Genomic DNA, 24,758 nt, shown 5'->3' with positions numbered 1-24,758 from the left:
CAGCTAAAAAAAAAAAACAGAAACAAACAAGAAAATCTTAGTATTAAAGCAACATGGAGACTGTCCCCTAAAATAACCTTCAGTTCATAAGGACTTTCCAGTTTACAAAGCAAGCCAACAGCTGCCAATTTAATCTTTATAAAAACTCTGTAAGATAAATATTATTATCCCCATTTTATATAAAAGGAAAGTGAGATGCAGAGAAGTTAAGTCATTTGTCCAGGACACGTGTAGTCAGGAACTTACTGGCAACTTCTGTGGGGCTAATAGGCTAGATATTTTTAAATTAATTCTCTAAATCAAATCCACTGAGTAGAATGTGCAAGGCAGGCATCTGGGTACATTGGGGCATAAAATATGATGCAGACACATCTAAAGGAGTCTTAGGAGTCTAAGCCCTGGGCATAAGTAAGAAGCAAAAATGAGATTGAGTTTGCCAAGGAGAAGGAATGAAGGGAACACTTGGAGGACAGTGATGTTTGATCTGGAGATGGGCATGGGTGACACTGGGGAAGGACACAAGCAGGACATTCAGGAAAAGGGAGCAACATGAGCAAAAATAGAGAGGACAGTGGTTATAGTAACAGGAAGAGCAGTGGAGGGCGTGAGAGAGAGAAAGAGGGAGAAGTGGACATATTGATTTTGAGGTACTGAACATCTAAATGGAGTTGTCCATCCATCAGTTGGAAACGCTGGGTAGGAATCAAGAGAATAGGGAATAAAAGTCGATGGTTGCAAGTCATCTGTAGAGAGGAACCAGGAGGAAATAGGAAGGCCAAAGGAACCTGGAGAAGGTGACAACTAAAACGTGGAGGAAGGAAGAGGAATCCAAGGAAGAGTGATCCAGAAGGCAGACACGGGAGCACCTTCTTGGATGTCAATTATCGGCAGACAAAGCCTTAGTAAAGGACAGGAATGATAGAGGAAGTCAAGGAGGATGAAGACTGAGAAAAAGGCCATTGAAGTATGGGAAGTAAAAGTCACCCATGATAATGGAGGAAACAATGTTGGAGTATGAGAGAGTGAAATTCAGATGAAAGGAATCGAGAAGTGGGTTGGGCAAGAAGTAAGGATAAATTCAAGAAATTCAGGTGAGGCTCCAAGAAAATACGAAATACATACTAAAATCTCTTGATTCCTTGAGACAAACTGGCTGCTGGGAGACGGCATTAGTCCATGTTGAAGGGCGCAAGCTGGGCCAGTGACCTCCCTTGCTCTCTGGTCCTTGCCTCACGGCACCAAGCGCCAGACAAATAACAGCATAGAAGATTTGGTTCTTAAAACTTGGAGTGTTATTTGGAATTCAGTAGAAGGTGAGTATTACCAGGGCAAAGATAAGCATGTAATAGTGGCCCCACGGCTCCCCTCAGCTCCTCGTGGGCATCAGTTGCAGTTGCTGTCACCTTTGTCCTCAGCCTGACTGCCTCCTCCATTCACTAGACTTGAGTCTAAGCCACCCTGGACTCTTTTCAACTCAAAGCTGCCTCAAAAGCCAAAGATTTGCTTCACAGAGTGTATTCTGAAGGTGGTCCTCCCAAAAGTTTCAAAAAACATTTCTCCCTACGAGTGGCTCCTGTGCAGTACATGTCAGTGCTCACACGTGGGGTCACGGTTTTCCAAAGAGCAACCTCACGGGGTTGCAGGCACAGTGGCCATTCTCACCTCTGCCATCCCATATGTCTTCTACACACTGGGTCAGTATCTGGCACCTGCCTGCCTCACACTGCAAGCTCTCAAGTGCTGAGGTCCTGCTTTAAAGACAAGTACCCTCCTATTTAAGAAACAAACCTCAAGGCAAACACCTTCAGCCCGCCATGGGGATAAGAACGCTGAACTTAGGAGAAGCACATTCAGACTCTCCCGTTGGAGGAGTCATTCACACCCTTTGGGGGGTTTTTTCTTCATGTGTGAAGTGAGGAAAATGGACTCATAGAGCTCTAAGGGGCTTTTCTTCTTAAAAAAAAAGAATAACTAAAAACTTGCCATGGGTGGCGTCTGTGGCTCAAAGGGGTAGGGCGCTGGCCCCATATGCCGGAGGTGGCGGGTTCAAACCCAGCCCCGGCCAAAAACTACAAGAAAATAAATAAATAAATAATAAAAAAATAAAAACTTGCCATGTTTTCAGTGATTATTAAGAACTACCGGAGATGGGGAAAGAGAGAGCAGCGGCCCCATTATGAGGACAACGGAGAGGACCCAAGGCCTGGGGTGAAGGTCTGGGAGCAGCCCGGGCCCCACGGAGCAAGGCCACACCCACTGCCCCTGCGCACAGCACTTCTCAGCCTAAGCTGGAGCAGCCTCCTCCTGGGGCGGGGGGGGGGAGGGCGTGCCTTTGTTTCCTTCTTTGCTGCCAGCAAGGGAGCTGTGGAAAGAGCAGCAGCTCAGGCCCCTCGGGGCCCTGCCCCGCCAGCGTCCCGCCCACGGTGGGGAAGGGGTCCTTACCCATCGTGTTGTTGGCTCGGGAGCAGGCTGTGCGCTTCAGAATCTCGTGCACCTGAAAGGGGATGACAGCAGAGCTGAGGACGCCTTGCCTGCCAGGCATCCCCGCTGGAGACGGGGAAGCCAAGCGAGTACCCAGCTGAGCTCACCAACCACATGTCAAGCCCACTCAGACTTGAGAACTTTGAAGAAACAATCTCACCCCTCACACATCCCGCCCCCCCCTCGCCCCACCCTAGAAAAATAAATAAATGAAAGGCTCTGAATGGATGGCAATTGCAGGAGGTAAGAGCAGGGGGCCAGCCTGGGACCACATGGCCCTCTTGAGGACCAGGAAGGAAGCGCCTGGCCTGGTGGGACAGCAGACAGAGTGCCAGACTCCCTCCCACATGGGGGACCCCTGGGAAGGAAGGGGACTCTCTAGCAGGGACCTGGTGAGAGTGAGGAGGGTGTGCCTCCTCCACCGGCCTGGAGCACATGTTGCCCCAGAGAGCCTGGTGGTGGCAGGGACAGTACAGGATGTAGGGCCAGATGCAGAGGGGTCCTGAGCAAGCTCTGGGGGCCCTGCCTCTGCCTCCGTGGCAAAGCTAGCACACACAGCTGAGTCGAGGGGCCAACGGGACAAAGCACAGAAAAATGTATTGTCAAGAGAATGTGTGCTCCCTGGTATTATCATTCTCTGCTCTTCTTTCTGAGTCCTCACTGTGCCTCACTCCTCTCAAGCCGGAGCATGACTTCCCAGACTCCTGTCTTAGAACAGGGGCACTGCACGCCTGAAGAAGCCCACGGAACTCTGGGCTACGGGGCTTGCAGTGGACCCTGTCTCTCACATGGGAGGAGAGGGGTGCTCCCTGCAGAAAAATCACAGACATCAGTGGGTCAGTGTGAACCCGCTGGCCAACTAGTGGCCTCCTAGTGGGTCCCAAGCCTGTACTGGGCTATGCAGAGATGCCCAGCAACGGAGTCTGCTTTGTGACAAACAGCTGGGCTGCTCAGGCACCAAGAAAGAAGTGGGCAAAGGAAAGACACCTGCAGATGTGGGCGAGGTCTTCTGACAAAAGCCCAGGGCAGAGCAGACCCCAGGACAAAACTCAAGGCTCTTTATCCCCCTTCTCACAGTCAAGGGGCCTGAGGAAAGGGGAGGAGGAGAAGGAAGAAGCTTCCAGAAGGAGAGATGAATGCTAGATGTGTTACTCATGCCTATTTACACTTGAGTATTCCAGCCATAGACCGAGAGGGAGTGGTAAAATAAATAACTTCCAGCAGAAAGGGGTGCAAGAGTGTTTAATTCTGCTCATAATACAGTGCAGTAATTCAACAGCAATAATAATTAGGAACAGCATTAATATGGCATTGTATTATTTTACAAGCACTTTGCAATTATCGAGTAATCTCCACAACACCCTATAACTCCCCCACAGTCGAGGGACCCAGGCAACAGTGAGATTTAGTTTAATTGGCTTGTAATAGCATCAATCAAGAAAATGAGACATTTACACCTTTCTCTATAGGAAGAAAAAAGAAATCATATGCCCATTTTAAACCTTCCTGAAACAGGCTAAGGGACCTGAGATGTTTTCTTGCCCATCCTTCATGTAAGAGTTAAGGCCACGTTTTCAGGGTCCCTGGGAAACATTCTGTAGCTTCCTCTGGTCACCTGCCCCTTCTTTTCTTTCTTATCCTTTCCAGTCACCCCATTGACTAGGAGGGCCTTCTGGGTATCTAACCCTTATTTCTCCTTTGAGAACGAAAGTTCTTTCCTAGGGATCAATGGAAACACACTTCCATGCTCCCATGTGGGCATGAGTAAGTGTCTAGCATTCCTTGGGGGGCCTTTCTCTCTGCCACTCCTAGGTCAAGTGACCCCTAGGACGTGGTCAGTGAATAAAGACGTTCTGCAGCTCAGCCTTGGGCCACAGGGACACGGCCACCAACAGATTTTTGTTATCAACGCTTAACATAAAAGGCAAAACAACCATAAAAGATGGGCTTCAGTGATGAATGCTGGCTTTCTGTTGAATGAGCCAGGAATCTTATTCTTGGACAAACTGGCTAACTCTAGCATTCCCTGTGAGATAAATTCGCATGATCCCTTGTCGTTGGGGTTGAAAGAAAGGAAAATGCATGAAGAAACACAGTGGCCCTGCAATCAAACAGGCTGGTTCTCTCATCCTTGTTCTGACCCCAACAATCTGTGTGGGGTTTTTGTTCAAAGTGCTTCTCAGAATGTCAGTTTCCTCAACTGTAAACCAAGAAGATACCTAACCGAAGTCCCCACCAGCTCTCACATTCCCTGTTTTTCTGACTCTAAGAAGGACTTCAGTGGAGAACCATAGAAAGAAGATGCTCCTCTCCTATGGAAAGTGAGGCCAGTTGTTTGCTATTTCTTGGGTTTTGTTGTTGTTTTAAGTAAATTTATTTCAGGTTAATGTGAGGGTACAAACAACCAGGTCAAAATATTTGATTTTGTTAAGTAGAGTCCCTCTTGTGGTTATGTCCCACACACAAAAGGTTGTTTGCTATTTCTTTTGCTGCTGGGCCAGGGACGCTCTAAGGTACTTAGTTGCCAGGCAACACCAAGCAAATAATGACTGGAGGTTACAGGGAGGGTGGGAGAAGGCCCTGCCTAACGGGTACTCAGCCTTTCTCCCCGCCACTTGCCTAACACTGCACATCCCTGTACTTACGATGCGGCTTCGGGTGGCATTATCGAAGAAGGTGTCCTTTTCCTGGATGTTGTACCTGGAGACACCAAGACAGCATTTCACTGCCCTTGCCCTGAGAACACTGTCGCCCCAGCCCCACAGCTTTAGAAAGCAACGTGGCAAGATGTGTGAGGTGTGCACACACTCACAATACTTATACTCTTTTTGACACAGTAATTCTGAAAACTGATCACAGGAATTTATCTTAGGGAATAAATTCAACAGAAGAAAAAACTTGAATAAATGTTCATTACAGAATTATTTACCTTAAAAATTATGTAGAGAAGATGTAGTTTCTAAATCGATAGACTAGATTATTATGCAGCCAGTAAAAAGTCATAATTATTAAACTCTGTATACAGATGAAGATTATACCATGAAAGAAAAATATGATACTATGATAAGTTTTCAAACTGAAAGTATGAATGTTCATGGACAAAGACAGTGAAAACCACCAAAAAAAAAAAAGAGTACAGTTTCAGGGTGTTGGGATTATAATTCTTTGTATTTTCAAAATGGCATTTAATGTTATCACTGTGTTCTCATCCATGAGATGGCAAATTTCTAATTATGGAAGACTTGCATCTGTTTTTAATTTCACACATTGAACTTGCACTCAAAAAAAGCACCCAGGGCATGTCTGCCATGCTTAGCGTGCTACACTCAAGGATGGGAACATACTCCCAGCTCTCAGGAGCCCCCAGTCACTGGGTCAGGGTCTCCAAGTAATTGATTCAGAGCAGAACATGGTAATGTCAGGCCATTGCTATGAAAACTCAGAGGGTAGAGAGTATGCTTCTGGTTGGGAAGGACAGAATATTCTTCAAAAGGAAGATGCCCACGAGCTGGTCCTACAGGACAGCTCAGTGAAGAAATGGAGACAGCTGGGAGGTGACTGTGCAGATTCCAGCAGGGTATGAACAAAGGCCCCGGGAGGGGGTGCAAGGAAGCAGCACAGAGTCCAGAAGGAGCAGGCCACGGCCGCCATGCCAGCCCCAGTCAGCCACTTAGGTTGTATGGCCTTTGACCCTGGTTTCCTCTCTTTAATAGAAAGTCTGTTAGATCTGGCTGGCCACCTCACAAAGGGGAGAAGCATGGGATTCAATGACAGGATGAACATGTGCAAAAGCCACAGCATGTACGTGCATCTGGAGTTACTGTCTCACCTGGCACCTGACACCCACCTGCATAGGGCAGCTCCTTCCACCTCCTTTGCTTTCCTACTCTTTCCTTTCTCTGGCTCTCTTATCACTCCTGACAGTTACTTCTCTCATTAGTTCCTAGAGCAGGGTTAATGCTCAGCAGCTGCCTCTCCCATTTCCTGGAATGGCTCCCCTTCCAGATGTTTCCCAAATGGCCATTCCTGCGAAGAGCTTTTATTCCCTCCTCCTGGACTGGGTGGGGGTAGAGGGTCTCCTCAGAGTCAGTCAGTGTGTGAGTAGGCTGGGAATACAGAAATCCAGAAGCCAGAGCTTCTCTCTGACTTACTGCATCCTGCTGAAACCTTATGAGACTCAGAATTAGGCAGAAGATTTTCCCACAGGAGACGAACAGGAGTCTGACCACTTTCTCACAGAGTTTCAAAGTTCAGAGTAGGCTGCTAGAAAATGGCCAAATGGTAGGTTCCCCTCCCCTAGACAATACCCAGAGCTATTTGGGACCATGTCACTTGGGGAATCGGGGTCACAGAGCAGGGGTGCTGTTTTACTGCATCCTCCTCTCTCCCAGCCACGTGGCACGTGCGTGAGCCCCAGGTCTGGGGCACAGAATGGGAGACATGATACTCCATTTCCCTTCCCACCCCCTCTCACATCCCTGCCCAGCAGCTGCAGCACTCACAGGTACATCTTCTCCCTGGAGAATGGGTAAGACAGGTTCTTCATCTTGTTGTTGCTATGCTCTGGGACTCTGGGCTGCAGAGGCGAGCTGAGCTTCTGCAGAATCGCGTTGAACTTCTTCGCAATGCTGCCTCCTGCTTTGATCTCGTACATCTAGGAAACACAAAGCCACAGGTCTAAAAAAGTCTTCATACTTGAATACTTGAAATACTAAGATAGAGTTAAGAAATGCCACAAAAGATATGCAAAGTGCTTTGAGGGTTCAAAGAAAGAAGGTAGCACTTCCAATTGAGGAATTAGACAAATGTATCATGACAGGAATAACATTTCAGTTGGATTTAATAGAAGGGTCATCTTTTTTTGTTATCATGCTGTTCTTTAATAAAATAAAGGTAAGTAGAGGCAAGGGAGAACCTCTCTAGTCTAACAACTAAAACATAACCCAGTTCATTTATTTCTTCTAAGCATTTTTCCTATGCATTGTAATTTAATTTCAGTTATAAAATTAACATAGTTCAGGTAAGTAAACCAAAGCCATAAAAAAGTACATTTACCAGATATTAAAAGTTGCTTTTCTCATTTAGCAATGTATCACAGATATCATTCCAGGTCAGTTCACATAGAGTCACCTTGGTAGATGCAAAGTCTTGTGCAGTAGATGAGAACGCTTCCAGCGATGGCCTTTATTTCATTTTCTGAGCCTGCTTTATCTTGTCTTAATCATATTTCTATTAACATTATCTTATAAGAAATTTTGGTGACTGAGGCAGACATAGGCAAAGAAATTCCAGGCAAACAAAACAGTAGAAAAGTTCAAGCTGGGTTTGAGGAGGGTTAAATGGGCTGGTGTATTTGGATGGGAATAGAGATGGTGGTGGCAGAGGGGGACACTGAAACCAGTGCTTGGAGACCCTGCTGCACAAAACAATGGCTGTCAGCAAAGGGTATGAACAAGACAAACTCAGAGCTTCGAAATTAAGAAGATAATTGAATACAGTTGTGTGAGAAGAAGAGCAAGCCTACTTTCTGAAACAAGGAGATTGTTTATTTCTAGTATCCCACACCATTTATTAAGCATCCCCTCTGTGCCCTGTGTGCCTAGCTCTCAGTGTATGTTAATGTTAAAGATAGGTAGCAAAGCCAGGATCACACAGATGCTGTAGACAAGCTTATAATCAATGGCATTTTGAATCCCCTGGCAAAGCCTGTTTTCTTGACTGCATTACTGCTTCATTTGCTGAGCTAGGAGTTAACCTGGAAGAGAACAGTGTGCAGCTTCCAACATTATCTCCATTGCCATCAAGGTCTTGACCATTCTGCCAAACCTCTTCACACATGTTCATCACTGCAATACAAAGAGCTCATTTCTCAAGCACCTTTGGACCTAGAGTGGCAGGGACAGAAAGATGATCTCCTCACACTGTCATAGCACATCCCTTACAGGCCATTCAGATTAGCTGAGAACCTCCAGGTAGTTCCTGAGCCTCATCGTGGCAATGGCTCTGGTAGAGATCACTTAGAAAAACAGGCTAAAGAGAGCGCACCCCGTACTATGTTTTTAGTAGGACCAGGCATGGAAATGAGATAAAGGTGACTATTTCTTGATGAAAGATGCTCCAAATCACTGACAGGGACATCAGCATCTGCCTTTGGGGTAGTGTCAAGAGTGTGGAAAACCAGAGCCCCACCAGAAAACTCAGGCTAACATCTACTCCACAGCCCTGAACAGGACCCCACACAAATGTTCTCAAACACCACAGCAGACTTGCACTGGAAAGAGACTTCCCAGATTCCAGGCCTCTAGGGCGCATGCAACAGGCACAAATAACATGCATGTAAGGGTCCCTGTGGTGCAGTACCATGCACACTGGGCATGGAGGGCAAGAGACCTGCTTCCTGCCGCCATGTCTTTGCTTGTGTCGCCCGTTCCTGGGACTTCCTCTCTCCTTTTCCACCTGCATAACACTTGCCGCCCCTTCACCATAAGGCTCAAAGTCTAACTTTCCCAGGAAGCCTTCCTTGCACACTCACTTCCTGTGATGATTCATTTACATCATAAAATGTACCATGCTGTACTTGTCTTAGTTTATGTAGCTGTCTCTAGTTCTCAGTTTATGTGTCTGTCTCCCCCGCAGACTGCAGACTCCTAGACATCAGAGACTCCACCCTGAGTGCCCGGCATACAGTAAGGACAGGATAATGTTTACTGAAGGAGTGACCTGAGTCCTGGTCCCTGTGACACAAACTATGGACAAGTCACTCTTCCTCTCTCTGTTTCTTATTCTCTGCAGAGAGATCCTAGGCACCTCTACGGCCTACTATGATGGAGTAACTGAGACCCATTTACCCTGCCTCCTGAAATACCCAGGCAAAATACAGGACACTAGACATCAGGGCACAAAAGGCAGTGATCCCTGAGAGAAAGGGAACTTGGGAGGTGAGTCCTGTGTTTGCTCCAGCTCACTGCCTCAGGAGAGGAAGGGGAAACAGGTGGGGCCCAGCAAGTTCCCTGAATTGAGGAGACAGAGCTGGAAGTCTGAGAGACCAAGGCAGTTAGTATTCACAGTACCTGAAAGGAGACAGCTGCACAGAGAACCCCAGAGGTCTGCAGAAGATCCCCTTGGAGGCGAAGAAACTACCCAAAGCTAGAAAAGAACCATCTGAAGGACTGGGAATAGCACCTATGTACATCATCCAGATAGGAAAATCCCCACCGACACAGAGCATTGGGTAGAATACTCAGGTTGACTCAGTAGTGGTGGATAATTAACCTTGGACTGAGCCCTGCTACAGACCCACTTAACAAATCATAAAAGCAAGCACTGAACTCAATGGCTTTTAAAGTATTGTCCAAGTCTGACATTCTATGGCTTTAAGATTTAAGGAAAAAGAAACATTCGTTCATGGCACAGATATTTCTGGGCACCTCCTATGTGTCAGGTCCTGAGCTTAGTGGCTGAGGGTGGCAAGGGCTGGAGAAGGTGCACGCATGATAATGACGCCTTCCATGTGCAGAATGCTTTGCGGCGTACCCAGTACTTCTTCGGGCATCATTTCATCCAGGCTCCAAGAGAACTCTGCAAGGTGTGCCTGCCAGGTAGGATTAGCATCTCTGTTTTATAGATGAGAAGACTAAGATTCAGAGGGGCAGGGACTTGCCAGAGCCAGTGTTAAAATCATGCCTGGAACCCAGGTTTCCTGCTTCCCCATGCAGGGCCCTATCCTATCTAGTGTTCTTTGATCCTTGGCATTTCACCATGCACTGGGCCTGAGAAGGAAGCAGGCTGGAGGGCCCTCACAGCCCCCTCCAAACCCGCAGCACAGGCACTTCTGGTGCACCTGATCAGCTTTATTATTAGTAAAACCATCAGCAGTGGCATCATTATTACTGTTATTCTTGGACATCAGAGAATTATGAACATCCCCAGAAATGGCGGGACACATGTTAGCCAGCTGTTCCCCATTATGCCCTCCCTGGGTACATGATACGCCTTTCATGTGCTTAAAATCATAAATAATTTTTAAAGTATGTTGCTCTTATTTTTTATTCCAGGGCTCAAATGTGGTTCTCATAAAAGCTTGCTTTGGCCTCACTGACACAGTGTAAGGAGTTTACTGAGATGCCTTCTTTTCTTACTTCTTTTTTCTTCCTTGTCTCTCTCAGCCTTTCCGCTCCTGAGGGGCACAGCAGTGTGGTCTGAGGGCTGGTTCGTTTCCCTTCTGCATTAAACTCATGTGCTTTCCTGGAGCATAGGGAATAAGCTATATATCTTGGACAGTATACAAGTCACTGTCTCCTTTTTACAGATAAAGAAACCAAGGCACAAAACGTTTTACTAACATGCCCATCTGTGGTCCCTAACCCTTGGGCTGCAGACGGGTACCAGGTCCCTGGCCTGTTAGAAACTGGGCCACACCATAGGACGAGCAGCGGGCACATGAGTAAAGCTCCATCTGTATTGACAGCTGCTCCCCAATCACTAGCATCACTGCCAGCTCCATGGCAGCATTAGGTTCTCAGACTTGCACCAACCCTACTCTAAACCATGCCTGTGAGGAATCTAGGTTGTGCTCCTTATGAGAATCTAATGCCTGAAGATCTGAGGTGGAGCTAAGGTGGTGATGCTGGTGCTGGGACCACTTAGCTGCAAGAAAACAAGCTCAAGAGTTCCCCACTGATTCTGCATTATGGTGAGTTGTATGATTATTTCATTATATATCATGATGTAACAATAAGAAAAATAATGTGCACAATAAATGCAATGCACTTGAATCATCCTGGAACCATCTCCCCACCCACCCAGTTCATAGAAAAATTGTCTTCCATGAAACTGGCCCTGGTGCCTAAAATGTTGGGGACCGCTGCCCAACATCACACAAACAGAGATCCGATGACCCCAAAGATGGAGGGAAAGGTGTAATAGCATAAAACAGAAACAGGATACTCTTGCTGATCCATGAGCCCTAAGAGGGCCTCTGGCAGCAGTGGGCAGGAAAGTTCAGCCAGGAGGAAGACAGACCAGGCATAAAGATGGAGAGCATGCCCCAGCTGGGACCACATGTGTCAGCCAAAATTAATCCAGATCAGCTGCCTTTTTAAAGTTATTTGTGCTTTACTCGGCTCCTCCTGCACTCTCAGAATCTTCAAGCCTTGACAGACATTACTTATGGGGTCCTACTCACCTTGAGAGGTGGGGCTGGGTTCTACCACACCCTTCTCCTCAACCCTTACAGCAGAAGGCACAAAACGGAGAAGTCAAGCAGTGTGAAAAGGAAACCAGAAGTCACAGCTGGACAAGGACAGAAGTCTATAGAGCAGAAGAAGCAAGGGGCAAGAGAAGCTGAATATGGCATGGGATCCCTGCTGTCCTCCTCACCAGCTGCGCCGAGGGCCACGCATGCGCTGAGCCACACCGAGGGAGGGGCTCCGCGCTGCTACCCACAGCACATTTCTCCAGGCAAGAGTGCCAGGCCCTTCACCCGCTAAAATGGAAACAGCACCAGGAGCTGCTAAGATCAGCTGCAAATCGGAGCCAAGAGGGCGACTCCTGGGTGGAGGAAAGGGGCTAGGAGTCCCTTCATCCCTGCTTGCACCTGCAGGCAGATTTCCTATCGCAGCAATGCTGAATGTGGTGCTGAGATATTTGCAAAATGCACCTTCTTTAATGTCTAATTCTGTGTTTGTTTGTGGTTTTTAATTTAGTTGTCATTATGTCCTCTACACATAAATGAATGCTTTCTGACTTTTAAAATTGGTGATTAAATCCAAAGTTTTAAAATTTCACGACATCGGAGGCTGCTCAGGAGCCATGGCTCCTGGCTTAGCCCTCTGTCTGCCTTTCTGTGCTATGCCCACATCGGCTTCTCTCAGTTCCTCACACAGGCCTGAAACATGTCCTTCCCCAAAGAGGGGAGGTTCTCACCTGCCCTCCCCCCTTGACAAACACCTACCCCACACTCAGGGCTCCGCTGAAATGGCCCCTTCCCTCACCTGCCCCCCAGCTAATGAGTCTCCTCTGATTGGCTGTCTCATCGCACATACCCCACTCTTTTCTTCCATGGGTGCCTTCCAACTCATAATTAGTCAAATGATGCCTGACACACATCTCCCCATACAGAAACCACATGGGACCCAGGACCAGTGGTAGTCACCTCTGGATCACCACGCCCAGCAGACCATCTAGGTGAATAATGATACTCAAGAAATATTCACTGGATGGATGCATGAACAGGTGGAAAATGAAACCTTCCAAAGGATGAGGAGCTCTCATACCTAACCACACCTCCGTACAACTATCCTTTTCCTAAATACTTCTCAGTAATGGGTACGGGGGACCTAGATCAAGGTGACCACTAATGGCTCATGCACCACAAATACTGGCCCCACCTTGCACACACCCCTCATGGACTATACAACCCTATGTAAACATCAATAGTTCTATCTCATTTAAAAGTTATTACTGATAATAATAAAAATAATGTTCTGAAAGTCATCTTGAAGGCTGAGTAGGCAGGGACCCTCCCCCCATGATCAAGGATCTACAAATTCTCCATCCTTAATACAACTCTAGTCCCTGCTTTTCACTTTCTGGATTTACTGAACTATCAGAATAGTTCAAAAGAGTAAAAATCACCACCTAATGAAGGAAGAGCTGGCCAGAGTGAGGAGGGAATAGGGGGTGAGCCTGTTGCTGAATTTCACATGGACTATTTACAGCTGTGAGCTGAAACACCTCTGGAACTTTATCCAGGACTCTGCCAGGATCATGACCCAAATAAGACCCTGGGGCTTGGAGAACAAGAATTATTTGTCATCATTGAGACAATACACCTATTATTTAATGAGCAACTAATATTGAAGGCATGTCATTACTAGGTTTTCAGGGACTACCTGAGAAACATAAAACATAGTTCTTGCTTTTAGGGGACTTAGGGTACATTTGGAGAAACAAAAATATGGCGCCCAGAGCAGCGGAAGAAAAACTAACAGGTAAAATAAGTACTGGTGGTCGAGTATCAAGGATCCTGAAAGGGTGAGATCAGTTCAGGCTGAGGAAATAAAGGCGGGTCTACGAGAGAAGTGAAACTTGGGCTGGGATTTAAAGGCTAAGCAGTATTTATTTATTCAGGGAGCTCCACAAAGGCTCTGCTTTAGAGAAGAGCAGCCCCACACCAGCAGGAGAACTCCGAGAAAACCCAGTGATGTTACTTAGCTCAGGGATACAAGGGAGCCCCGGATGTGAAACAGATACCAGGGCTAAGTGTACTACCTGTGTAGTACAAAGCACAGCTTAAAGAGATGGCCGGGGAGAACATTTTTACTCTCAGAAATCTGCACACAATCAGAGTGTGCCCTGGCACATCAGTTGAAAACCACTGGATTAGAGGTTCAGAAAAGCTTTCTTTGGGTTGTAATTCCCCAAGGTTGTCTCAGCCCAAGCCATAGCCCTCATCTATTAGATCCAGCCTTGGAAATTTTTTTTATTATACACATTTATCAATTGAGTGGTTTTATAAATCTTTTTATAAAGTCTACCATAAGGACTATGAAATGTGTGATGTAAACATTCCTAATTCTATGTGAAATAGCACTTTGTACCTCATAAATGCATTACTGTATACATGATCTATTGTGTTTATGATTTAATTGAAAAAATTTAATTAAAAAAATTAAAAACAATACAAAAAGACTTCGCAGTCCCTATAATTGCACAAACCAGTTCCATATAGTCTTTCTTTCTCTTTCTCACACTCTCCCCTCCCCCATGTCTGTGTGTGTGTCTTGGCCGAGCAGAGTCCCTGAGGCAGGGTGGGAGCCAGGAGCCAAGGGAAGGAGCTCCTTTTTGCAAAAGCCATGGCTACCAAATCCAAATCTCTAGAAGGGCAGTAACATGTATCTGAGAACAATTTCCCATCATTTAAAAAGCTTAATAAATTAATATTTTTCTCCTAATGGGCCAATCAAGCTAATTAAAATGACATGTTTATTTGCTTTTTAACTAGAATAGCATTCTGTTCAGTGTGAAAACACTGATTTTTTTCACACTGACCAGAAAATTCTTACTGGCAGTTATATATGTTTTCTGTTCATGAAAAGGAGATAAGTTATTTTTTTAATATATGCAAGTTAGTAGGTACAAATATTTCAAAACATGGGTTTCATGGGAGAGAAGTAAAGTACCAATGGCATTTCTGCTCTATCCGTTATCTTTGAATCAAGTGAACTCATCAGAAATTCAAAGACATTACTTTGTAGTACAACCCTCTCTAAACTACAGTTTATCATTACATCCTCAGTTTTTATCCAGAATTGGTTTCAGCAGTGGCAGTACAAAAAACATTCCAACACTTTATGTGACCTCATTACTGAAAACATAATCTCTTATATTGTTCGTGTCCTTGGTGTAACAATTATACTTTAGCAACAGGAAAAAGTGCCTCTTCTGACAAAACAGATGCTGATTTCTATAGGTAATGTCAATCATTGACCTTTCTGCCTTGGCACCCAGGAAGCTCAAAATGAATTGTCTCACTTCAATCACCACAATTTTTAATTTCTATTATCATTATTTCCCCTTCACTTTCCTACTCGACACTCAGTTACATGATTCTCTTTCTATTTGTTTTTTTCTAAAATGATCCATTTGTATCACATTTGCTCTTTTGGTTGTAGTGCATTTCAAGTCAAGTTTAGGAGACAGACTAAGATATGAATCAAATAACCCCAGGTTCATGCAGGTAGAGCCAACAGTAGAACTCAAGGTCTCCACTTGTCACACCTGCAGTCTTGCTTTTGAAACGGGTGCCTTCAAGCTGTCCCTCCTGCATGGAGGGGCCCCAACAGTCTTCCTCTGGCTTTCCCAGTGACTGCACTGCAGACCTCGCACATGGAGACATCCTCTTAAAGGACACCCCATGGACTTGTGCTCAAAGAAACAGAAATCCCGCAGCACATCGTCCAAAGGCCATCTGTTCCTTCCTCTCCACAGATTCCATGTCTGGACTTCTAAGCAGAATTAAGGGGCAGGGCCCGTTTCCCCCAGCACTGCAGACACTGGCTGTGAAAAGAGAGGAAGGGGAAAGAGCAGGAAGCAACAGTCCCAATCTGGCACAAGCTTTGCTGCCCTCCCTCCATGCATCGCTGTGAACAGCAGTAACAGCAGCGGTCATCATATACCAAACGAGCCTCTGTGCAAGGCACTCTCGTACATCATCACCACTGCTCACAAGAGGCCTCCACAACACTGATCACTCCAGTTTGGGAGGATGTGTGTGGAGCTCTGAACCTGCTTTCCTAAAAAGGATGTGACTTGCTACAAGTAAACCACAGCTACCTGCATGCAGAGGACTCATAAGCTAAAGTCCTTACAGACCCTAGGGACAGTATAGAAGACCTCTGTGGTATCATTCTACTAATAAAAGCTATAGAAGCCCTGAAAAATTGGACAAAAGTGATTTTTACCCATCCTAGGCATGCCACTTCTTGCAAATTTCATGGATAAATGAATTTGTTGGCAATAAAGTCTTCCATAACAGGTCAGATAGCAACTCCTCAACCATTCCCAGCTTAGTGATATGAAATACGTAAATGGAAGAGGTGAGAAAAAGCTATGTATTCCTATATATATTTTAAAAAGTGAATGAGAGAGAAAAAAAGGGAAAAAAAGAGAAAAAGAAGAAAAAAGGAAAAAAAGTGAATGAGAAATAAGCATTGATGTCAAGCACAATCTAGAAGCGCCACCTTGGTAACAAGCCCTTGTGAGAAAGCACCTGCTCCCAGACACCCTTCTCAGACCTCCTCAGGCTGCTCAGGCCACACTCCAGGCCTTTCCACTCTCTCTTGTGCCTGGATGCTGAGTGTCCCTCACAAAATGCTGGCTCTTCTGTTGTTGTTTCTGGAAAACAAATGCTTCCTTCCAAGATTCCCCCTCCCAGTTAATATCTGTGCTCAGGACTCCGAGTCCCTGGACACATTACGATGGATTTGTCCAGGTTTGAGATCTCGATTTTGTGATTTCCTCCCCATCTTCCTGGTCTCTCTGGACCCTGTTGAGTTATGATCCAAGCCTCCACCGGCCTGGAGGATGGTTAACTGATCCCACGCCATCCCTTGTCCTTCCTCCACGATCCGCCAGCTATAGGATGCAGCTCTCTACAAATGTGGCTTTTTTCCTTAGTTTACTCACTTCCGAAATTCATTTTTAAAAGGAGAGAAATGCCACCAGGCCTGATACGGGCCCTCCACAGACTTCCTGTCTTATCTTCCACCCTCCGCACTGCTCTTTGACCCACAACCCTGTCCCCAGGATCAGAGTCACAGGTTAATTTTTCCAAACATTAGCATCCTACATAGCATACTAAGTTATCCCCCTTGCCTGTGTGTAACACCTGTAAGGTCAACCACAAGGCACACCTGCATGCTCTGGATACAGGGAGGACACAGGGACACAGGGCTAAGCCACAGACATGCCAGAACAGTCTGCCTGAGTAGAGTCTGGGACTCAGAAACTTCGGGGGGAAAAACATCTTCCTGTGATATCTGCAGACTTATGGGATCAACCATGTGGCTTTGCCTCACCCAACTTCCAAACCCACCATATTGACACACAGAATCTGTGCTGTACTCATGAGTTGCTCTTTGACATGGTATCCAACCACTGCTCTGATGTCCGGGCACATGCACCCCTCTGGTTCTGTCCTGTGACCATCAGCTTGCTGAGGGCCTGAGCTGTTTCTGCACCCTCAATGCCTCTCCAGAGTCCTTCTCACAGTGGGGCTCCATTAATGTGGGCTGCCTACATGGTCAGGAAGGAAGTTGATTGGAGGACCAAGAATTGAGACCACACATAAAAATATTTCAGAAAGCAAACACAATAGCAAGCTCCTGCCTATCCCTAGACTGGTTAAGAATTGGAGTCTTATAATAGGCTTTTAAGAAAAATGAGGCAGGTATTATTATGCCCATATCATAGATTAGGAAACTGGGGCATCCTAAAGCACACAGCAAATAAGTACAGAACAAGGCTACAAAAGTCTGCTCTTCGGAGGACTCATCTACTATAGTCTCTACTGTCCGATGCTGCCAAAATGACAATGGAGAAGGAAACCCAGAGACAGCCAATTTAGAGGATATCCTCACCCGGATCACTTGCCTACAAACAAAAGTGCAGGTACTACCTAAACTACACATGGAAAGTTCCAAAGAGCAAATGTGTAGGGACACTGAAACTCTGAGGCAGATATGTCATTTATGCAAAATTATGGTCTACAGGTATAAGCCTGTGAAAGTACAAACCAGAGACCAGAGGGGCCAAAGGCAGAGGATGAGTCTGGAAATGAGGAGGAAAAGGAGGCAGAGAAACAAGAGGTGTAGGGGTGCGGCAGGGTGTGCAGAGAACTGGGGGAGGCTAGCACAGGGCATTGGGAGAGGATGGTGGAAGGGAGAAAAGAGATGAAAAAGCCTAGGAGAGAAAGAAGGATGGAAAGGAGAGCACAGAAGACAAATGGGTGAGGGAGGGTAGAAGGAGACATACAACTTCTTGGCTTCTACGTTCCCACTAAAGGATCATTCCAGGGGTCTGAAACACCAGCATCGGGGTTAGAGTTTTGCTCACCTTCTTTCCAAGGAACAGCAGCAAAGATTAAAACATAGGAAACAAGATACAAATACAATGAGGTTAAGAGAACATAAGATATTCAGATACCTCAAAGAGAAAGGAGAAGAATATATTGTAATGAGGAGGAACATCAAGGAAAGAGAAGGGAAAAGGTTGGCCAAGTTAGGACCCCACCAGTGAAGAAGAAACCTCAACGGCAAACTGAGACTCAGACCATGTTGCCGGGAGATCTGGAAAACATCAGTTGAGGAAAGGCAGAGAGGTCCAGAGCAAAGGTAGTGCCTGTGCTTGAGGGTAACACCATGAAGTACGAGGGGACTAAAGCTAGGAGACAAGAAACAGCAGTGCAACCGAAGGGGAAAAGACCTCGGTGCAGCCCCTGTGAAACCAGGACATGGGGCGTGTGTCTCCTCCAAGTTTACCTTTTACTGGCAAAATGTTTATAGCTAATATTCATGTCTGGGTTTGTTCATTGTTTAGTGAGCCTTTGTCTACCTGTCATGGAGTTATTGTTCATCTTAATAGATCTGCAAGAACACAGCCCATAGAATGTATTTTTCTTGAGTGAGGAATTCATGATGACATTAATCACATGTTAGTATTTGGTGAGTGATTTTTCATGGAGACAGTAGACAGGTTGGTAGTGAAGTTGATATTAGCATAGTCAACAGCATGAGGACATAGTCAACTTTTGGATTTGTTGACTATAATGATGCTACCGACAGTGGGTATGGTGATGAGAAGACAAATGATAATAGTTGTAGCACAGAAGGCAACAAATAGGGCATTGGGTTAATGGTGGGGAGGGTGGAAATGATAATAGTCCATTACAATGATCAAGAGTGATCTCTGAGACAAGGAGGGAGTGGGGTGGGGAAATGAAGAGCAGACAGATGGAAGGAGGGATGCGGGTGGGGGGTCTCAGTGTGTGAGACACCTTTTGGGGGCAAGACACGATTATAAGAGGGACTTTACCTAACAAATGCAATCAGTGGAACCTGGTTTCTTATACCCTCAATGAATCCCCAACAATTAAAAAAAATGTTTTTTAAAAAAAGACTGAACTCTGAAAAGGTGGGTCACTGCTTATGCAACTACACCATGGATGTATGTGCTTGTGGTGAGGGAGAGAGGCAGAGACAGACCGAGAGAGAAAGAGAGATCACCCACAGACCACCCATGTTTAAACTAGGATACTGTCTGCCCAGGACCCTTCCTACAAGACATCTCAGACTGTCAAAATCAATAGCCACTCCTTTCCCTTAAAATCCCTAATAAAAAAAGAATGAGGAATCTATGAACACATGCCTCTTTTTTATTTGGAGCTATTTGTTAAATTTTATTATATCATACAAAGAGACATGTCACATAGGAATTCTGTAGGTAGGTTTTTAAATTACAGCGTAAATAGCCTATCCAGAATGAAAACTCCCCCAAACATCATCTAAACTGTGTAGTTGTGCATCAGAACTTCCCAGGGATTTTTTTTTTAACAACATTGATGCAGAATCTCATTTTATGCCAACCAATAGAGTCAAAGTCCCAGAGATGAGAAACTGGCATGAGCATGTTAAAAATACTTCCCAGATGACTTTAATCAACTCACATGATTAAGACTCTTCTGTTTTATAGAAGAGATAAGTGAAACCCACCATGACACAATATTTCATGGTATATATTTACCTATACCAGAATAGGTATCTTCATAGGAAGTTTGGGGCTCTTTTCCCTGTGAGCTTCTGATGCAATCAGCATGGCTTATGCCAGCTCTCATTGCTATATTCACTCTAAAGAAATGCTTGGTAATATTAGGACCTCCAGGAAGAGGGAGAAAAGAAGCATAAAAGAAAAATGGAAACACTGGACCAGGACAACGATTGGCTTCTCAAGAAACACAAACCAGGCTGTAAAAGGATCTCCCTCCCCAACCCAACTGTTCCCTGTCCTACCCATACCATGGATCCCTGGGGAGACCAGTGTGATTTCAATTTCACAGAACCTACATCCCAGCTGGCCCTATTTCCAAGCTATCTGCATCCATCCAGCCTTCAGAAAGCCCAGAACCAAAGACAAACATGTTCATACTTTCTTGGTGGGAACTTTGATCTTCAAGAATTCTGCCTCTCTGGCCAGCACCTGCCACGGGGCGTGTATCCGCACAAAGATGGATCCCTGGCTCTTATTCTGCAAGGTACAAAGAAGAAAGAAATGAAAACACTTGTAAGGACATAGTTTACATTCCTGCCTCCCCAACTAGACTAGAAGCCCAGACCTTCAGATTCTGGGTTTTATTCTCTTTTAACTTCACCAGGCACCAGGCCCTTCCCACTCCTAACCAATTCATCATTTTTTTTTTTTTCCAGAAATGCCCTCATCAAAAACCATAAGGTAGTTGTTCCCAATGTGTGGCCCCTAGACGTTTAGTGTGGATTCAGAGGGAAAAAAAAGTTAAAACAATTTTGTTCACATATTTGAAATGTAAGCAGTTATGATGGTAGCGGAAATCTCATTGCACTCAATAACAATCAGTCACTGTTCCTCTGCAGCATGCAGTGAGCAGCCTGCAACTTGCCTCCACTCACATGTTTTCATCCTTCGTTGTGCAAGGCCGCATTTGGTTCTACTATCATGCTGTGATTTTAGCCCCACATCACAAAAGTAGCCCACCAAAGCCTAAAATCAATGATATAAATAATAATGCTAATAGCACAACAAAAAAGAATATCCTAAACATCAATCAAGAACAGGGCTATGTCCCAGGACAAGTGATTGTGTTGCATGTTGATTTCACCCAAAAATGAAAAGTAGTTTTAATTATGTGAAAATTGGGTTTTACCAACTCAGCAACTCATTTGGCCCTGGTGACCATTACAAATATTTGTCAGATTAAGATAGAGAACCACCAACCCAGGAATGGATTAACAAGCTGTGGTATATGTATACCATGGAATACTATTCAGCCATTAAAAAAAATGGAGACTTTACATCCTTTGTATTAACCTGGATGGAAGTGGAAGACATTATTCTTAGTAAAGCATCACAAGAATGGAGAAGCATGAATCCTATGTACTCAATCTTGATATGAGGACAATTAATGACAATTAAGGTCATGGGGGGGAAGCAGAAAGAGGGATGGAGGGAGGGGGGTGGGGCCTTAGTGTGTGTCACACTTTATGGGGGCAAGACATGATTGCAAGAGGGACTTTACCTAACAATTGTAATCAGTGTAACTGGCTTATTGTACCCTCAATGAATCCCCAACAATAAAAAAAAAAAAAAAAGATAGAGAACCAGCCTCATCTCCAAGTAAAAGCTCCATTTTTTTTTTCAGAACAAACAAATTAAAGGAAGAAAAATATTTTCTCATGTTAATTTAATTTTGTCATTAAAGAATGAAAGATCAAAACCAAGTGGGAAAAACTGTCAAAATTCCCATTATTGCCAAGAAGCTTCTAAAGCTACCTGCAAAATTAACCCCACACATTGTATTTAAACCCACTCATTGTGCTCTTACAACCCTTCATCAAATATTCCCTCTGATCTTGGTTGAATGTTGAAGATAATAGTGAACCCCATCCATTCACAGATTTTTCAAGGTGCTGAGCAGAGAAATAGATGGCAAATAGAAGACCACTTTACCCCAGGGAAGGACACCATCCATGAAGATGCTCACGTACGTTTTTGAAATGATGAATAAAAGAGATATTTTTATACCATTCCCCTAAAGCAAATGAAGACTCTTTCTGTGATTTTTCAATGACAGTCTCACAATATATTCTGTAATTCAAACAGTCAGAAACTTAACCCTACTTTGGGGATGAAAGTTCATGATTTATAAGGTAGAAGAATGAAAAATAAGCCAGGATTTCATAAGAAGATTGAACTGTGGTGTGAAAGGCTTGGATAGTCTAGAGTTTGCAAAGGCTTCAAAATAATAACAATGACCACAATGCATATTTATTCAGTGTATATCATGTGCTAGAACCGAACTAGGTAGTCACATGCTTTATTTAGCTCATATGACATTCACAACTATGCTGTGAAGCACTCGCGCTCCCCTCCCCCCCATTCTACAGTTGAGGAAACCAAGGCAAGGAAAATTTAAGTGATTCTCTCAAAGTTACACAAATAGTGTGATGAAAATTGTTTTCCAACCCAGACAGTTTTGGCTCTACCTTATGGTTTTCTTGTCCCATTGGAGACACGCATGACCTGTCACTGGACGTAATTAAAAACCACACCCAAGGACAACAAAAGAACACAAAGATGTACTTTTTTTAGACTAAAATCAAATCAAAAGGTTACTAAGGAACCGATGTGGCATCCCTAAGATGAAATCCTCAACCTTCCAGCTCCCAAGTGTGACAAAGTTCTGACAAAATGCTGAAAGTGGCCTTCAGTTGAGAAGGAGATTCAATTTCCACATCCATCTCTAGTTGGAATATCCAGGACTACGAGACAGTCATTGATCACTTGCTGATACCTCTAACTGTAATCTCAGCTTTTCTCATTTAGTGAAAATAAAGGGTAAGAAAAGAAACCATCTGTGGAAGCTGACCTGCAAGCCCCTCTTCCATCATGGCCCCAGACATGATGTTTCTGGTGAAATATGGCAAAGAGTATCACCCCTCTCACTAAGATGAGCTCATGACTGTTGTGAATGTTAATATATTATCCTCTGTGTATATCTTTAAATTGTGATGAATGCCTTTTTAACTTTCTCTAGAGTTGGTGGCTTAAGTATGTACCAAATGTCAGTTAAGTGGGTACAGATGTTCTAAGCTTGAGGAAGAGTTGGAAGGGCAAAGGTCAAATTCCAAAGACTTGGTGGCAGACTGCTAGATGTCTCCTGACACCCATTCTCATGTTCTTCATTTTTAATTAAACACATGGATATCCAGAATCAAGGCTACACCTCCTTTGCAGTGAGATGTTTCCATAACAGTAATTTCTGGCCAATGTCATGTAGGAGGAAGTGTCTAGTAACATTCTTCAAAAAGGTGTCTTTTCCCCCTTCATTTTCTTCCCTCCCCCAATTTGCTTCCTGGAGCATGGCTACAAGCATTTTAGACCTTGAGGTCAAAGTCAAGGCCAAAAGCAGCCATGAGTCAAGACAGAAGCTGGGTCCGGGCCTATGGTCATAGCAGCCCTGGACTGCCTCTTGGATTTTTATGTGAAAGGTAAAATTCTACCTGCTTAACTTTTGTGATTTTAGAGGCTCTAACAATCATGCAAAATTATTTCCCAATATGGGGGCATTAATTTTCTCCAGCAGAGCATGCTGCTTCTCCATTTTCTCCTCTAATGGAGCTTGTTTTAAATAAAAATAAAAGCAGGAATGCAGTTTTGTGGTGGTGACATCTAGTCATCATGTTCCTTTTATCCCATACAATATTGTTATCTTCTCATAAAAAGAAAAACATACCAGCTTATGTGAAATATTAGCTGCTGTGACTAGTTATGTCTGTCAAAGGAAAAAAAAAAATCTTTGAAAACCCCTGATCAGAACTATGACCAAATGCAGAAGCTCTTTTTACTTACCTAGGAATTTAAAATTGCAGGTTAATATGTATTGATTTTAACATATATTGAATGCTAAGATTAAAGGCAGGTGCCGTGGTTCACTTTGGGAGGCAGAGGTGGGAGGATTGCTTGAGACCAGTCAAGACTTTAAGACCAGCCTAAGCAAAATAGCAAGATCCCATTTCTGCAAAAAATAGAAAAATTAGCCAGGAAGGATGGCATGCGCCTATAGTCCCAGTTTCTCAAGAGACTAAGTCAGGAGAAGCATTTGAGTACCCAGGAGTTTAAGGTTACAGTGAGCTGTGATGACCCCACTGCACTCCAGCCCAGGCAAGAAGCAAGTTCTTGTCTCAAAAAATAAGTTTCCTTGTCCTCTAGACACATTCAACATCCATTCTGCCCTGTGTTTGGATTTGAATTATTCCAGGCATAGTAACAAAATAGAAAAGAGCAGTTTGGAGCTTCCAAGTCAGATTAAGATTTGAATCCTCTGTGAGTTATTGTGAACGCAGTAAACACAGGGTTGCAGGTATCCTTTTTGATATGATTTGAACATTTGATCCCTCCAAATCTCATGTTGAAATTTGATCCTCAGTGTTGGGGGTGCAGCTGGCGAGAAGTGTTTGGGTCATGGGAGTGGGTCCCTCATGAATGGCTTGGTGTCATCCCTGCCACAGAGAGTGGGTTCTCCCTTTCCCAGTTCATCTGAGAGCTGGTTATTTGAAGGAGCTGGGTACCACCTCCTCTCTTCTTCCTTCTCTCACCATGTGACACGTCTGCTCCTCCTTCACCCTCTACTGCGACTGGAAGCTCCCAGAAACCCTCCCAAAAAGCAGATGCTGGTGCCATGTTTCTTGTACAGTCTACAGAACCATGAGCCAAATAAAATAATCTTGTTTATAAATTACCCAACCTCAGATATTTCCTTTATAGCAATGATAAATGGACTAATACACCTTTGATACAATGATTTCCTTTCCTTTGGATAAGTACCCAATAGTGATATCACTGAATCTACTTTTAATTTTTTAAGAAACCCCATACTGTTTTGCAAAATGGCTATATTAATTTACATTCCCACCAACTGTGCCTAAGAGTTCCCTCTTCCCTGCTTCCTCAGCAGCATGCTACTTTTT

The 24,758-nt window shown here is 44.5% G+C and overlaps 1 protein-coding gene across 1 annotated transcript in view; it reads right to left on the bottom strand.

Annotated features, from left to right (window-relative positions):
* ANO2 (anoctamin 2) overlaps positions 1–24,758 on the bottom strand; it is a 397,918-nt gene that overhangs the window by 268,115 nt on the left and 105,045 nt on the right. Inside the window, exons 4-7 of the mRNA XM_053557547.1 lie at positions 20,185–20,283; positions 6,984–7,135; positions 5,127–5,181; positions 2,443–2,494 (exon numbers count right to left, since the gene is read on the bottom strand). Coding sequence (XP_053413522.1) covers positions 2,443–2,494; positions 5,127–5,181; positions 6,984–7,135; positions 20,185–20,283 — 358 coding nt within the window. The remainder of the gene's footprint in view (positions 1–2,442; positions 2,495–5,126; positions 5,182–6,983; positions 7,136–20,184; positions 20,284–24,758) is intronic.

The sequence above is a fragment of the Nycticebus coucang genome, chromosome 12, assembly GCF_027406575.1.
Source record: "Nycticebus coucang isolate mNycCou1 chromosome 12, mNycCou1.pri, whole genome shotgun sequence".
Classification (NCBI taxonomy): domain Eukaryota; kingdom Metazoa; phylum Chordata; class Mammalia; order Primates; family Lorisidae; genus Nycticebus; species Nycticebus coucang.
The sequence above is the reverse complement of the archived record's forward strand: the minus strand, read 5'-3'. Positions and strand labels throughout refer to the sequence as shown.